This window comes from Rhamphochromis longiceps, linkage group LG5 (assembly GCF_057381845.1).
Source record: "Rhamphochromis longiceps isolate RC_006_pf linkage group LG5, R_longiceps_female_GT1.1, whole genome shotgun sequence".
Classification (NCBI taxonomy): Eukaryota; Metazoa; Chordata; class Actinopteri; order Cichliformes; family Cichlidae; genus Rhamphochromis; species Rhamphochromis longiceps.
The window spans coordinates 36,610,752-36,626,603 of NC_140561.1; the positions used below are offsets into that span (position 1 = coordinate 36,610,752).

Sequence of the window (15,852 nt, forward strand, 5' to 3'; positions counted from 1 at the left end):
GTATCATAGAAAATAATCCAACACAGAAAATAAATAAACTAAAATTACTAAATAAATGAAAAGTGATTTATTTAAAAAGCTGCCGAATGTTTCATATAACATTAAGACTATACAAATGTAATATTATCTTAGGAGAACTTTTCCTTATTTCTCACATGGACTCTTAATTTTTAACTGCTCTTACAAAGACTTCAGACACTCTTTATCTTTGGCCTTGGGGATTCTTTGAAAACCACTATTTAAAATAGCCTTTCTGTATTGAATTTTCCTTGTCATTCAGTATACATTTAAGCTCTTGTTAAAATACACCATGTCAATCACTAATCTTTTACAATGTATTCAACAGTTAATTTTGACCAGATGCTGTGGTCACATCCTTGTCACTGATTTCTTCTGTGTCTAGTTCACATGTTCACAAGTGGCTTTCCAATTTATTCAGGCATTAAAAAAGATGCTATGTCAGTGCCGTCAATCTTGACCCATTCTAGTTCAAGTGCTCAAATTCAAGGCTTTACATGAACTGACACATTATCATTCGTGGCACCTTTGCTGCTTTACCAAGTCGTTAAACTCTGCAGTTTTTTTTCTCTTCTCAGTGATCAAACCACAAATTGTATGTTGGAAGGAGTGGTAGGGAACTCGGTAGTGTCTATTGCATGGGCAGACTACCTGGAACTCTGACAATAACATATTTTAAGGCCACCTGAAATGATAGATGAGGCAGTCCACCCTGTAGGATATTACCATTTTTCTCAGGTGCTGCCTTGCCATCCAGCTCTCTCTCATCCTGATGCTTGAATACTATAAATACGGAAAGAGTGGCAAGCTTTTAAAGTTTGCTCAATTTTAACACTTGTCTTGACAGCAGATTTTTGTTGTTTTTTTCACCCTGCAGACAGCACAGTTTGCATTGGAGCTGTTTTTGTGACAAGGACGCATTCATCATGTAATAAAGTGATGCAAGCTGTTACAAAACATCAAATTGAAACTCAGCAACTGTGAGTCTTGTATAGTAGTGAAAAGGAATTGCAGCTATTTTAGGGTTGTTTTTATCACCTTCGCTGCCAATGATGTCCTGTTATAGACGCAAATGTTTAACGGTTGTATGTTTGTTTTAATGATGAGGAGAAACATTTTGTTGTTTTCCTTTCATGCATCAGTTAGGTAATAGTTAAATGATATTTTTGCAGGATGGCAACTGAAAGTGACTAAGAACATTTTTTTTCATATATTTTTACTTGAATGTGTCTTTTTATGTAGCATAACAAGTACACTTGTTAATCACATTTGCTGAGCTTATTTCTCTGAGCCTATGGAGACCTATATAAAAATAAAGACAACAAGAACACGCTTGTATTTACAGACATTTTAATCTCATATGAACAAGCATTAACCATAATAACTATCAAGTCACTATTCACTGTTATTTTACAGTGTTTTACTGCCACCTGTTGTTAAGCCATAATGCAACTGGTACTTAATGGAGTCCTGAGCAACCAAAGACTCACCAAGTTTAGCATTATGAACTACCATCTATTATTTAATCTGTAATTTACAAAGCATTTAAAAATAAACTACTACTCATCATGTTTAGAATAGCAATACTGCATGATATATGTTCATAACTGAAGGTGGCAAGACACATGTTGACATACAAGCATAAAATATTTGCCAACATAAAATCTACATTTTCAAGAAAAACGTTTCAAAAGTACAGTTCATGCAAGAAAAATATGGTCTTATTAAAAGCTCTCTGCCTAATCCATCTCGTAGGTGCCATAAAGTAAAACAGTAAAAAGTAAAATTATGCTATTTTCCTTTGCCAAGTTATTTACACTGCGTACACTGACTTTAGTTGAGGCCCTTGTTTAAGTAAATCCACAAACTTTTGTCACTCATACATGTTCCAGCTAAGAGTCAAGGGTGGAAAGAAAACAACAGGCTTTTCTAAAATGGCTTTTAGAAGTCAAGTGGATTAAAGTTTAGAAGGTTATTGGCTTCAGACCAAGCAGGGTGCTGTGCCCCATCCATCTCTGAGGCAACTTGGTTGTCACTTGCAAGTATATGGCTTTGCCCACCAATAGTAGCATTACAATCAGGACAATGTCTGCTCTCCATAGCCCCTCCACACTCTGTGATAAGATAGACATGGCCATTTGGACATTTGTACCAGTGTCCAGGTCGCATTTTCATGGCTGAGACAATCATCTTTCTTTCCTCGTCACTGATCCCCAAGCCACTGAGTGGAAACATCTCATCTAGTTTCTTCATGGCTTCCTTCACTTTTTGCTCATCTTGCTCAGTGAATTGACCCCACGTTTCCAAAATATCTCTTATTTTTTGTACGTCTGATTGAATTTGATCTATTTGTCTCCTCTCATTTGCCAAATGGCAACGAACATTCAGTTCAGCCAGGAGACTGAGTCTCTGTAGCTCTCTCTGCAAATCAAAGACCTGCTGGTCTGTGAATTTTTGGTGGTAGCTATTGAGCCAACACACAAACTCTGCAACATTCTTCGAGAACTTGTCGCGATCCATGTCCATCATGTCTTTCTTCTCAATCTTCAGAAGCTTCTGAACTCTTATTAAGAAATCCATCTTGTTTTCCACTACCCATAGATCATTTGCTGTGAGGTAGGGTTTTTTCAGACTTTCTTTGATAAGCATATATTCCTTTTGGTCATCCATTTCATAGGTTCGAAGGTTTTCACGCCACTGAGTTCGAAGTGCTTTCGTCTTTTTTTCAATATCTGACTGCTGTCCATTTATCTTCTCCTTTACCATCTCTATCTCTTCCAGACTGCGGTTGATCTGAGATCCGTAGCGCAGATTATTTCTGATCGGAGTACGACACTTGGGGCATTCCTTTAGTTTTATGGCCACCTGCTCTACTTCATTTGCCTGGTTGTTATTATCCATACCCATATATATGTCCATAGCTGTGTACTCAATGATGTGTTTACAATCCTCCAGCTGAATGAAGTAAGCGTCTGGCTCATTTTCAGTGCCAAAGAAAATCTCTGTGACGTCATCGTGGTGACAGATGCGGCATTTACTTGGACATTTGTCTCCGCACAGTCCAATGCACGGGTGGCCACAACCTAGGGTCTTGTTGCAGGGTTCAGTGCATGGTGGGCGATCACATGGCTCATAGCAAAGCTTATTGCAGCGATGGTGAGCACACTGCCATGCACAGGGCTCTCTACAAGGAGCACATGGCTGCCCACATGGCTTCATGCACTTACTGTGGACACAGCAATTCTCACAAGGTCTCTGACAAGGAGGACAATCACCAGTGCAAGGTTCCTTGCACTGGTGAGAGCAGATGAGGAGACGTTCACATTTGTGATAACAGGCAAAGTGGAAGCGTCCCTGAAAACATTTGCCGCATGTACCACGGCAAGCATGTCCACATTTTAGCTGGTGCTCACATGGGGCCTTACATTCAGCCTTATCGATGCAATCTTTGTAAAAGCATGCATCTTCCTGGGTGTGTCCACACCTAAGTTTTAAGATGACCTTTACCTTGCACTTACTGGTGCATGGTAACCCACAGACTGACTCACATGGATGTTCACAGCTGAGCAACTTCTGGCAAGGCTCCTGGCATGTAAATGTGTTTGGGTCCTGGTGACAAGGAATCATGTGTGTGTGTTGACACTTGGGTATGATCTTCTCAACCTTTACTGGACAGTTCTTTGGGCATTCTTTATGGCATAGAAGTGTGCATTTGTGTCCCATATCACATAAAATCTTCTCACACTTTTTGACACACTTATACTTCTTGTGCTCTGGGTCATATGGATGACAGACCCTAGTACAAACGTGGCCACAGTCTAAACGGAACTGGCAAGGCTGGGTGCAGCCTCCCTCGGGTGCTTGGCTGAAATCGTCAGCATTTGATACTTTTACCTCTCGATCTGGATGATTCTGACAGCACAGAGTCAGAGCCTTTCCAACCTGATCCTTCTCTCTCAAGGTGTGGAAGATTTTGCTCCACAGTTTGACTTGGTCCAGCATCACGCTGTTGCCAATACAGTAGAGACCTTTCTTGGCACGTGACAACGCTACACAGACACGATTGGAAATGTTCAAGAAGCCAACTTTAGACTGTCGGTTGCTACGGACAAGCGACAACAATACAATGTCATTCTCTTCTCCCTGGTACTTGTCTACTACATGCACTTTGACACCTGCAAACTCCTTGGCTGGCATATGTTTACGCAGACAGTGGAGTTGGCCAGTATAGGTCGTGAGGATGGTAATTTGCTCTGGTTTGTAGTCTTGCAAGAGAAAGTGGCGACAAAGAGCTACAACAAACATTGCCTCATGACGGTTCTGATGGCTTTTTCCATCTCTGATTTCTTCTTCTAGGTGGTTGTGGTCCACAAAGTACAAATTGGTCTTTAGGCCCTGTAAATAAACATTTAATAAACACATTCCACATTATTCTTTTATATTCATCGAATTATATTTTTTATCCTGTATTCTAGATATTGTATGCACAGCCTAAATTAGATTTGAGACTTAAGATGCATTTGAAAGTCTAGAGTAGTAAAGTTTTAAAAAAAATCCTTGCATGCAGGAGGCACTGCAGGAGAGCAAACAAAAACATGTACCTTGATGTTTTCGTACTCCAACACAGAAGGATGGTTTTCTAACTCTGTGTAGATGTGTGGGGTCAGAAGACGGGCAATTTCTGGCCTCATACGATGCTTAAGAACAAACAAAAATAAGGACCATAGATGAACAAATCGCATAGAGATATTGAGATATATATCTTACTGTCTTTAACTGCATAAAGATGTCTACAATTTAATGACTGATCCTGCAAGAAGATGAGAGAGCTAATATATGCAGAAAAACAAACCTGGTAGTTCAGTCTGACAAAAGGCAGTCCCATGTTCACTAATCTCTCAAACATGGACATCTCCAGGTTGAAGTTCTTAGCGAGTTCATATACTGTGGCACTAGGGCGCAGCTAAAGGAGAGGGAAAAAAAACACTTGTTTATCATATGCATTGAAAGGTAAGTTAACATTAGACATCAGGTAATGCCTATATTTACATGAAACCTGTTAAATACCTGCCTATTTCAAGGCATTGCCTTCTGTTATTCCAAAAATAACATTACGACTTCTTTTTCTAGACTTTAAATGCAATGCACAGAGCAACATCATGCAATCTAAGTGAAGAAAAGAGCACTGAGTTTCCTAGCCATAGGACCAGGAGCATCAGACATAATTACTAATGAACAGCTGTTAAATAGTTCCTAGCCATTTGTAAGCACCATAAATACAAATATGGGAAACTATAAATGAATAAAATAAATATTCTTATATGGGTGTGTATTTGGATGGGAGTATAGAATGCATGCAAATGCACTCTAACTTTCTTTTGCTGTCGTTTTAGTTTTGCTTGTATGTATGTATTTGTGTATGTGTGTGTGTACGTATGTGTGCGTGTGTGCAAACCTAATTTAGCTAGAGGACAGAGCGTGATTGTGCATGTATGTGGGAGTGGTGTGGGGGAGGCAAGACAAATTCTAGTATAAATGTGAAGCATTGTGTTCTGCTCGATTCAACACCAAACCTGCGATTAATGACCAGCACAACAATGCCAGGCCTTATTTTACTTGGACAGTGTGATCCATCTACCTTACCTGCACAGATTCAAGTTTATGTTCCACAAATATAATGCTTTAATACTTGCCTCTAGAGTAAAAATAACTGCTATCGACTAACACTAATATGTGTCACCAGGATACCTTATCTAGTTTGTTCATTTGTTCTTTTTCACCACTTACTTAATTTGGTAAATTACAATATGAATAAACTAGAAAATATAACTATACTATAACTACACAAATAATTTTATCCATATACTTTGATCATGTGTAGCACATTAAATACTATTTAATGTGCTACACATGAGGTTCCATACTATTATGTTAATCTGATGTACATGATATAAAGAAGTATAATGATAAGGTGTAAAAACTGCCATTTATTTCCAACTCTGGGTTGCAAGAAGGTCACTCTTTAAGTCAACTTCATTTAAATTCCATTACTAAACTTTTAGTACAACTGCATGGAGCACACGCTTGTTAGCATAGTCAAATGTACACCCTATGTATGCAGATTCATAAATAAACATGAATAAACAGGGACACTAAGCAAATGTTAGTTTTTGATAGTTGTTGCACAGCAAGAATATACCAGAGCTGAATATTGAGATGTGTGATAGAGTTTTGTGTAGCTGTGATCACATGCTGCAGATTGGTAGACAGGCTGCCTAGCCATATGTCCTTGGCAGGCCCCGACAAGTTGTTGTATAATAGCCTCCTGATGTCCAGGATATCACTGCGTACTCTTCTCTATCTCTTGTAATAGCTAGTATTTTTTTTTTTTGCTACCTTCAAGGCAACACACATAAAGATATAGAAAAGCACAGAGCATCTCATAATATGCTGTCTTTAAATTTTCATGTTACAACTGTGCCTTGTTAAAAACACATATAGTGATCCAAAAATAGTCAAGCAGAGTTAATAAACCTTGCAAGTCTCCTAAGTGCTCAGGAAACATCGCCTTGTTTGTCTGTGTCAGGTCTTACCTGTTGGTGGTCTCCAATCAGAATAAGGTGTTGGCATGCTCTGCTCAATGTGGTGATGGTGTGGGCTTCAAGAACCTCTGCAGCCTCTTCTACAATCACCAGACGTGGACGCACTTCCTGCAGGGTTTGACGAAACTTTGCTGCCCCTGTTGTTGTCATGCCAACAACCTGGTGGACAGAATATTTGTTTTTTTTAAAGAGACAAGTTGACCTGAATTTGCTATTTATTTTTGTTGACTGTTAGTGCATAAGGTAGATATCAATCCTATACAAATGTAAAGCTGGAGTCTGTTGGATTAACATAAAGACTGGAAACAGTGGGAAGCAGCTTGTCTGTTTCTGTAGTTGTTTAACAGTTGGATTCTTTATCGCTTGTAGCCTCAGTCTGTTCATATGGCCACAGGTGCTATTGGGAAAAGTTTTAAAACTTTGTAACTAACCAATAGGTTACATTACTGTAACATTACTGTCACTTCTTGGATTACCAGGAGAAATTCTGCTCTCTTCTACTATTTTTAAATGGAGGCACAGAAGAAAAAACTTTGGATAATATACAGTTTTTTTCTCTTGCACAAAGATGCTTGCCACAAAATCTGGGCAAATGAAACCAAAAATAATTTATCTGTTAATGTTAGTTAAAATAATTTATAATAAATCTGATAAATTCTATATAATTTATGGTTAGGATTTTTAAAAGGAATATGCTAATTAATATATTCTGTACCGTGGCTTTGTTGAGGAGACAGAGACTTTCATGCCGTTTTACATCAGCCAATCTGTCCACTGCATTCTGGTACGCTTGTTCAGATAGCAGGGCTTTTTCACGAAGCTCCGTCCTGTAGCGTGCCACCCACAACCTGAAAACACAAAGCCAATATGAAATAGTAAAACACTGAACTGACTGAAAGAGCCATGCAGAAGCCCTAAGATTATTATTGTTTTAATCTGAAATAACATGGAGCAAGAGCAAAAATATATAGTATGATTGACTAATATCTCTTCATTACTAATACAGCATATTTAAACAATTAAACAATTTAAACAATATACTGTTTGTGTCTTCAATTCCCTGTTTGTTAGTTTAAATGAGAAATAAAACTGTGTACACAGTTCTTTCAGTCCTGATTTTACAGTAATAGAAGACTAGATTTACATCTTGGCTTTCTGCTGTGATAAAATCCTAAGAGATACATTTTCTTAGTGATTACTTGATTTAATTATACACAGTGGGAATATACGAAGGTAGGTCAGGGAATAGAAAGAGTGTAAAATAAAAGGGGAATTAAGAAAGAAGGAAAGAGGACAGAACTGTACAGAGAATGCAACAGAAGGAAAGAGCCAGAAAAAAGGTACATAGTAATAAAAGAAAAGAAACGTTGAACACGGATGCAGACATACCGATAGAGCTTCCATCTGTCTTGCTGACTAAGAGTCCAAACATCAAACACGTTATCTTCCTCTCTTTCAGTCATAGCTGAGGTCTTCCCAAGTTCGTTTCTGATTTTTTTCTTCATCTTTTTCCTCTGGTCTCGTTGGAACTGTATTGATCAGGATGGTAAAAAACATTATAACCTTCTGAACCTCAGTTAACTAAGTGATGAATTCATATTATAAAGTAGATTTTGTATTATTTTTTGTTGTTTTCTTTTTTCTTTTTGTAATAAGTTGTCATAGTGTGCACTAGATACTGGATACTGGAGTTAGAGACATGGTTACATTGACTGACAGATGTTCTGACACAAGCATCTGGAGCTGATTGTTATCTTTTAGACCTCACCTCTTCTAACTACAATCACTGAACTAGATTTCTACACTTAGTTTATGCAGTTGATTGTTCTTGGAGCATTTTAATGTAAGTCTCTGACTAATATTATGGTTTGCTGTTGAGGGCAGACCATCTAAGAAGTTTGTGCTTCAATTTTGGTGAGTGAAATTCTAATGTTTCATTAGTCTGTTGAGCACTAATTAGCTGATGTGCCTGAGCACTGCACATAGGAAATTGAAACTAACTTCCTAGCATTAGGCGATAATTTAGTACTCTAACCTTTCACCTAAACATGGTAACTTCTGCCTCTCCAGAATAACAGCATGCGGGAGACAAAAACACTACCACTGAATCTTGTAAATGCAAGACCCTAAACCAAAAGCCCAAACTGCTGGATGACTTATAGTAACTATGTCCATCTTTTACAATGCCTGAGAAATCTTTCTCCTGAAGCTTTTGGTTATTACACTTACACAGTATTCACAGTAACATGCCAAGTCCTATACTTATCATCAACAAAGGGAAACCTGAAACTGCCATCTACCAAACATGGATGTAAATAACATATTGTATGCTGTGGACTTAAGATGTAAATATACTTCCATTGGTCAGATGTTGATTTAATGTAAGCATATCCTTACATCAGACTCCACTCAGTCTGCTATGGTTCTACATCAATGTGCTCTTAGAGAAATGATAAACTCATTACGATCACTGCACTAAACCCTTCAATTAAATTTACCTTAAATCCTTCTTCACTCTGCCCAGCCTGTATTTTAACTTTATCCAGGTTCATAGCAAGCATGAGATCCTCGACTTCTCTGACAGCATCCTGCATTTCTTCCTTCTTTCTGGCATCTCTAATGCCTCTGGGACCAAAGTTGTCTTCAATAATCCGCTCTGCCTGGATCAGATCTGCCTCCTCAGCGATTTCAATGAGGTCCTCTTCTTCATCCACCTCCACTGATACTTTTTCTATATGTTACCCATTCAGAGCAACAGAATGGGTCAGAATGACAATTCTTTCAAACACCACAACAAATGCACATATTTCTTTTTTTATTGACACCTCATAAAGTGAAATAATTCTATTTTCAGCATGCTCAGCATATGGTATTTATGCTATTCAACATACTGTATGTGCATGATAAAATGTTTATAGTCTTCACTGACAGCAATTGCTGATCTGAAATGACTGTGACAGCAGTTTTAAGTTTAGATTTAATGCTCATGTTGGTGTTTTGGAACCTTAAGTGTTTACATTAGATGAAAGTCAGTTATTAAATAATCTTTCACTTGTTCAGTTGAGCACTGCTTAGAGTAAAAGTCTTACCATCATTTCCATTCGCATTCTCTGTCTCCCTCTGCAGGAAGACAGTGGAACCCAAACCCAACCACTCCATCATCAGGTTGGGCTTCTTCTCATTCCAGGTCTGAAATTCATCCATTGCCTACAAATCATTTCAAACTCATGAGTTTGGACTCATTCTGTCAAGCTCATTTCATATGCATAAAATGTGAATTTCTTATTCAGAATGACTCACAGGGGGGCGATGCAGGCTGTCCCAGTGTTGGCGCAAGATGAACTTATGTAAGAAGATTTCCCTCAACACACCTCTCAAAGAACATTCCAACTTTATACTCTGTTCCTCGATCTCCCTCTCCTCTTCACACAGCTCCCAGTAAACCTGTTAAGCAGGTGAGCAAGCCACACAAAGCAAAAAGAATGATTGTGTGATCATTGACAAAAAAAAAAACGAATAAGCGCAATAGAAAACCTATTAGATAAACAAAAGATGTTTAACAGGAAACAAAAGGCATTTACTTAAACCTGTTTCATCTTTTTATATATTCTGAGTCTTTTTCTTCATCTTTTCTGTGAACAAAAGGAATACACAAGGAGCATTTTAAAATAAGATTCAAACTGCAGTTCACCTGCAAGAGCTCACCTGATTATATGCATTACGCAGATGACCGGGCAGTGTTCGTCTGAAGTTAGGTGAATGGGTCAGCTCCCTCAGATTGAAACGCTTCAGGATCTCACTGTTGCTGCGACCTCCAACTCTCACTATGCCATCTTTTAAAAATTTATGAATACCTGAGATACAGAGTTAAAATAAATGCATGTCACATCCCAGAACACTGAAAGCTTTTTTTGCATTGCATTGTCCATTCCAGGAAACAGACCAGAAGGATAAATAATTAAATATAACCTGAAGTAGAGGTCTGTGGCCTTTTAGTGAATGCAAATACACTTGACACATAAGATTCTTTGTACCTGAAATTGAAACATCCTCTTCCATGACAAGTGAGCAAACCAAGCGTGTTATTACGAAGCAGCTGTCGGTGCTTACCCTCAAGGAACTGATCCAGGGCGTGGTTGGTGTAACACACAACCAGCATCGGAGCCATGTCAGGTTGATCTCTCCAGAGTTCCTGGTTGGTCAAGAGTGCCTGAGCAATCTTTAGACCAACGTAGGTTTTTCCTGAGGCCAAAAAACATGTTGATTTTTGCTAGAGAAAACTTAACTTTGCACTTCTTAAAATTCTGTCATTCAACAAATAAAAATGAAAAACTCACTAACAATGGTCTTTCAATTTCTTACCTGTGCCTGGAGGTCCTTGTATGATAGACAGTTCTTTTGTGAGGGCCAGCTGGAAGGCTTTCATCTGAGACTCATCCAGACCCAACTCCTCCATCCTTGGCCAGGCCTCTGCCTTCAGACTGTGAAAGGGCCGTATTCTGGCCTTGTAGTCAGGGTCAGCAACAGATGACAAGTCATAATTATCATTTCTTCGAAGATAAGCTGGCGGTTGGACATCTGTCTTGCATTCCACAATGTACCTGAAAGAATTAAAGATCCTTAGTAATATATTTCTTTAAAGAAAATCTCTCCCTAAACAATTAAATCAGCATTTTAATATCGCAAGGACTTTTGCTTAACTACAGAAACTGTGCTGTTAAAATCAGGTTTCAACGGTCAATGGGAACTTTCAGTTGTCAACGGTAACTTTATTGTCCCCAATGGGAAATTGATTTGCAGTCTGTCCATACACAGAGAGAAAAAAACAAGCAAAAAACACCCCAAAAAAGCCCAGACAGAACAGCCCAGATTTTATCATCAACAAAGTGCAGTGTGCAATGGTAACAACCCTTATGGTTTAGTGGTATTAACCATGATAATAGCAGCAGCAAAAGACACTCTATGTCTCTTGGTCTTCACTGCAGGCACTTACATGAGTTTTCCTAGTTTATTTGTCAAACTAGTCAAGTGTGGCAAAACCCTTGACACCCTTTTTATGTTGTAGTTCTGAGAGAAAAGGTTTAATGGAGTTTCATTTAAAGATACTGCTAGGCAACAAATATAAAACAATATTTTTTCAGTATTTGTTAAGGGTACTGAAGGTGATGTCAATATTTGAAGTATTGAAAAGATCCATATGTAAAAGTTTTTGGGGAATTGTGAGATGATATGATAAATTAAAGTGAATGCAGAATTTACTTTGACACTTTTACGCCAAAAACCGCTGTCAAACCCTTCTTGCTACTATTTTCTCACTCAAAACTCCTTTAAAAATATTTGTGGTGTTAATTGTTTTGAAATAACTTTTGGATTATATTAAAAAAAAAAACCTTGACAGTAAAATCTGAAAGTCCAGGGCAGCACATTGACACACATCCTTACCTTTGAAAGGGCAAATCATCCTCCTTCTGCTCCTGTAAGCCCTCTAGAACATACCGATAAGCCTCAAAGTAGGCAGTGGTCTCGACCATCAGAAACACTCGATCTTTCTATGATTTTAAAAAAACACATTTTGTTCTTTGTATTTCTGTTTCAAATGACCACAGATATTTCTTACATTTATGCAAAGAAACTGAATGCATCATGCCCATTTTAACATATGGTGCAAACAATGTATTACTCTACCTCAATTCTTGCCAGCTTTAACCTGCTCTCCTCTGTAAATGTAATCTGGACCTGTCCTTCCTGCAGATGTTCAGGGTCTCGATCTGACACTGTGGCAAACAGGAAGCTCTCGAAGTTATCACTTGACAGGCATACCAGGGAGCCATAAAGCAATCTCTTGGAGTTCTGCCAGCGTACAAACTGTGGGTAAAATGGACATCCTGTTAGTAATATACATGTTTATATATGTCTTTACATTTGCCATTTAAATAGTGAATGACCAGTGTATGTATTAACACATCAGTGACACAGAATATACTTTACTGCATCATTCAAATGCCATTTTACAAAGACATCAACAACCAGAAGCTAACCTTAAGTGGCTGTGCGTCAAACTGGACAATGTAGGCAATGCCAGTGTGTGTGCATTTGGGCACCACTAGCTGTGTGTCAAAATATATTCTGATATCATCAAAGCGCTTTGTCTTTAGTGGGCTGTTGGTCCTTCCGATATCTTTTTGGTTCTGGAGCAATTGCTGAATCCCCTCACGCAGTGGTCGCACAAAGTCCTCTCTGAGCAGCCGGAAGTGTGTATCAAGGTAGAGGTGGGTGTTTGTGTAGCTCTGGGAGGTAATGTTAGGTCTAAGGAAAGGCCTATGCTCCTGTCGGAACTCCTGTGGAGTTGGGTAGATTGGTATGGTCCTGAAATCCTGTTGATCTTCTTCATCTAGGTTAGAAATGTGGAAGTATTAATAACTGTCCGATCTATACTAACATTTCAAAACCTTACAAAAAGATTTTTTTTCTGGCCAACTGCATGGTATTTGCTTCAGGACAGTCTATCCAAATATGTGAAAACAAAGTGATTCAGTAGAAATATCTCCAAGAGCCAGTTACCTGGGTTACCACCACCAGAGGGCAGGAATGCATATGTGTCTCTGTCTGAGCGCAGGGTACCCTCTCTTGCTCTATTCTGGAGGTGTGTGATCAGGTCCTGAAGTTGCTCCACACTTTCCTCAATTTGAGGCTGAAAGTCCACACCTGATGCCCTCAGGCTGTTAATGGAGGCTTGGAGCAGTGTCAGTAACAAACTCACTGTATGAACCGAACTAGCAGGGAAGATGTTAAGCACCTAATAAACATAACAAGGAAAAAAGAATTTAGCTACTTTAAAACTGTTAATAAAAAGCACAGGAAATAAAAACAGAAATGCCTAAATAAGGTTTGTTTACATCTATGTAATCTGATTTTCTCAATAACTGTATCTTTCATTATGCCTTTTTCTCTTTGCACACAGGAAAAATAAAAATAAATGTGATTTATATATTACACTATCATTCCCACTGCACTGTATGTACATATAAAAAAATCTCACTGGTCTGTATTTTAGTGTATTAAGTACATTACAGTATACACACTGTTTGTACATAGTAAAATTACCCTTGTACTTTATTGCTTCATCTATTGAGCAATGTCCTCATATGTTTTTCAGATATAAAATCAATTATCCTTCAGCTGAATTTCCTATGTTTTGTCAAGTTTTCTATGTTTCATCAGTTTATTTACCTGTGAGAGAATCACCAGGATATTTTCCAGATGCTGTGGGTATTGTGCTCTGCAAGCAGGTTTGCTATCTGACACCATCCCCACAAGATAGTGGGGTAGAGAGGTGCAGAAGAACCCTGAATCTTTTATAATGCCAGCCAGGTGCTGCTGAGTGCCTCTGTCTGTCCTTGATTTAAAGGCTTTACTCAGCACCAAGCAAATGAGTTCAATAAGATCCTGCCTTATTTTGGTCTCACTGAGGAGATCTTTCACAGAAGGATGTGAGGACATGGTAATGGCCACTACAGATGGGTCTTTTAGAGAGAGTTCTTCCAGCGCTTTAAAGCCCAGTCCTCGGCCCTGTGGTGGCCTAGCTGTGCTGGCAGAATTTGATCTCCTTCCATTTCTATCTTGCCTGTCTCCCTCAACATCTCTTCTTTCACCCCTCCAACCTTCTCTTCTGTCTCCACGTTCTTCTCTCCCTGCCATCCCTATTCTCGCTCCTTGTCTAACAACTGGACCTGCTTCTGGGTTTCTTCCTACTTCTGATCTCCATCTCGCTGCACCTTCCCATTCATTTCTATCTCTTCCAGCACCTCTTTGTCTGCCTCCCCTTTCTGTATTGCGGCCCACCTCTGTTGCTCCTCTTCTTCTACCTCTCTCTGCACCTCCTCCTGCTCCACCACCTCTTCCCCTTCCTCTCCCACGCAGCTCTTCACTATCTCTTTTCCTTTCCTCCCTTTCACCTTGACTACTCCCATGACTTTGTGCTCCCCTTTGTCTTCTCCTTCCACCTCGACGAGCATTCTCACTTTGGACAGTATCAGTATCTAGGGGAAAAATAACATTTATGTAATGAGACTAAAGTAACTAATTTTAGTTGCCAGATTTTCTCAGTTTGTTATGTGACTGCCATCACATACTGTATAATTACCATTATTAGGTCCGCTTCTCCCAGTCATTAACATCAAGCTTTCCATGGTTGTGCATGTGGTAGATGATGAAGTTAAGACCAGTAACACTGATGATTTAATAGTGAGAGGAAGGAGAAGAACTACATTTAAACACAATGCAACAATACAATGATTTAGAAATTTTGCCACGAGTCTATTAAAATAGAAAACACAACACAGCACTGATTGAGGAACAGTGATTACTTTCACTCTCTATCACTGGGTCATAACTTGTAGTGAGTCAGCCTCAGATAGAAAGGATGTTCTCATTGATTACATCAGTAAAATCTGGGGGAATCAAAGCTAATAGAGTTCATGGATGAATGGATATATGTGTGTGTGTGTGTGTGTGTGTGTGTGTGTGTGTGTGTGTGTGTGTGTGTGTGTGTGTGTGTGTGTGTGTGTGTGTGCAACACGCGCGCGCGTGTTTTGCGACTATATTTCAATGTCCATCGTTATAGGATTGTTGGTGTGCGCTATAAACGAAACGTGCCATATTTGTTTTATTCTAATGTTGTCCATTGCACTGTATTCGTATGAAATGCAAATTCTTCCCTCTGCAGGATATTGCCCGACAGGTTTCCTTTTTCAAGAAATGATTCAGAGGTTTACACCGCAAGTCTTAGTCACGGATGTGGCAATAATAACACTCCACAGGCTGGCTGCCCTCCAAACAAGCTATACCATTCATATTGCCTTTTATGTGTCTGTCTGTCTGTCTGTCTGTCTGTCTGTCTGTCAATGACTTTACATGTCGTGTGCTATATGACTTGCAATTTTAGCTATCAGTTCGCATCACTGTTCTCAGTGTACACGCTATTATTATTTACTAAATAAGAAAATACAATAAGACAAATAACTCTGTATCCTAAACACTTCCTAGATAAGCGATAGCCTAAGAAAAGAACGAACTTACCAAGCGTGACATCCGACCAACATGAATATTTTCCTGGTCAAACTTTGTCTAGCCGTCTCTCATTCGGTCTGTGCGCAAGCTCATCGCAGCCTCTTCTCCGGCTGTCGACTTCAGCAACCTGCTATTTAAGTGCTTTGTCATTTTCGTTTTCGTT

At 38.9% G+C, this 15,852-nt stretch overlaps 1 protein-coding gene across 1 annotated transcript; it reads right to left on the reverse strand.

Moving 5' to 3' along the window:
* Positions 1-1,379: 1,379 nt before the first annotated feature.
* On the reverse strand, positions 1,380-15,805 carry znfx1 (zinc finger, NFX1-type containing 1). The gene is made up of 19 exons (XM_085407463.1): positions 15,699-15,805; positions 14,764-14,850; positions 13,851-14,659; positions 13,182-13,416; positions 12,659-13,011; positions 12,306-12,485; positions 12,063-12,169; positions 10,983-11,221; positions 10,731-10,862; positions 10,326-10,474; positions 9,921-10,064; positions 9,710-9,827; positions 9,119-9,351; positions 8,010-8,149; positions 7,336-7,468; positions 6,612-6,779; positions 4,871-4,981; positions 4,620-4,715; positions 1,380-4,413 (listed from the first exon to the last, which is right to left on the reverse strand). The coding sequence occupies exons 2-19, from the start codon at positions 14,807-14,809 to the stop codon at positions 1,960-1,962; spliced, it is 5,847 nt and encodes a 1,948-aa protein (XP_085263589.1). The 5' UTR covers positions 14,810-14,850; positions 15,699-15,805; the 3' UTR covers positions 1,380-1,959.
* Between the last annotated feature and the right edge of the window lie 47 nt (positions 15,806-15,852).

Bases quoted from the DNA above. Each gene is read 5' to 3' on its own strand.
- znfx1 (XM_085407463.1), bottom strand. From the start codon at position 14,809: ATGGAAAGCTTGATGTTAATGACTGGGAGAAGCGGACCTAATAATG. The intron at 11,222-12,062 runs GTAAGGATGTGT...TAATTCTTTCAG, and splicing joins GATGATTTGCCCTTTCAAAG to GTACATTGTGGAATGCAAGA. The intron at 4,414-4,619 runs GTACATGTTTTT...GTTTATTTACAG, and splicing joins TGGAGTACGAAAACATCAAG to GGCCTAAAGACCAATTTGTA.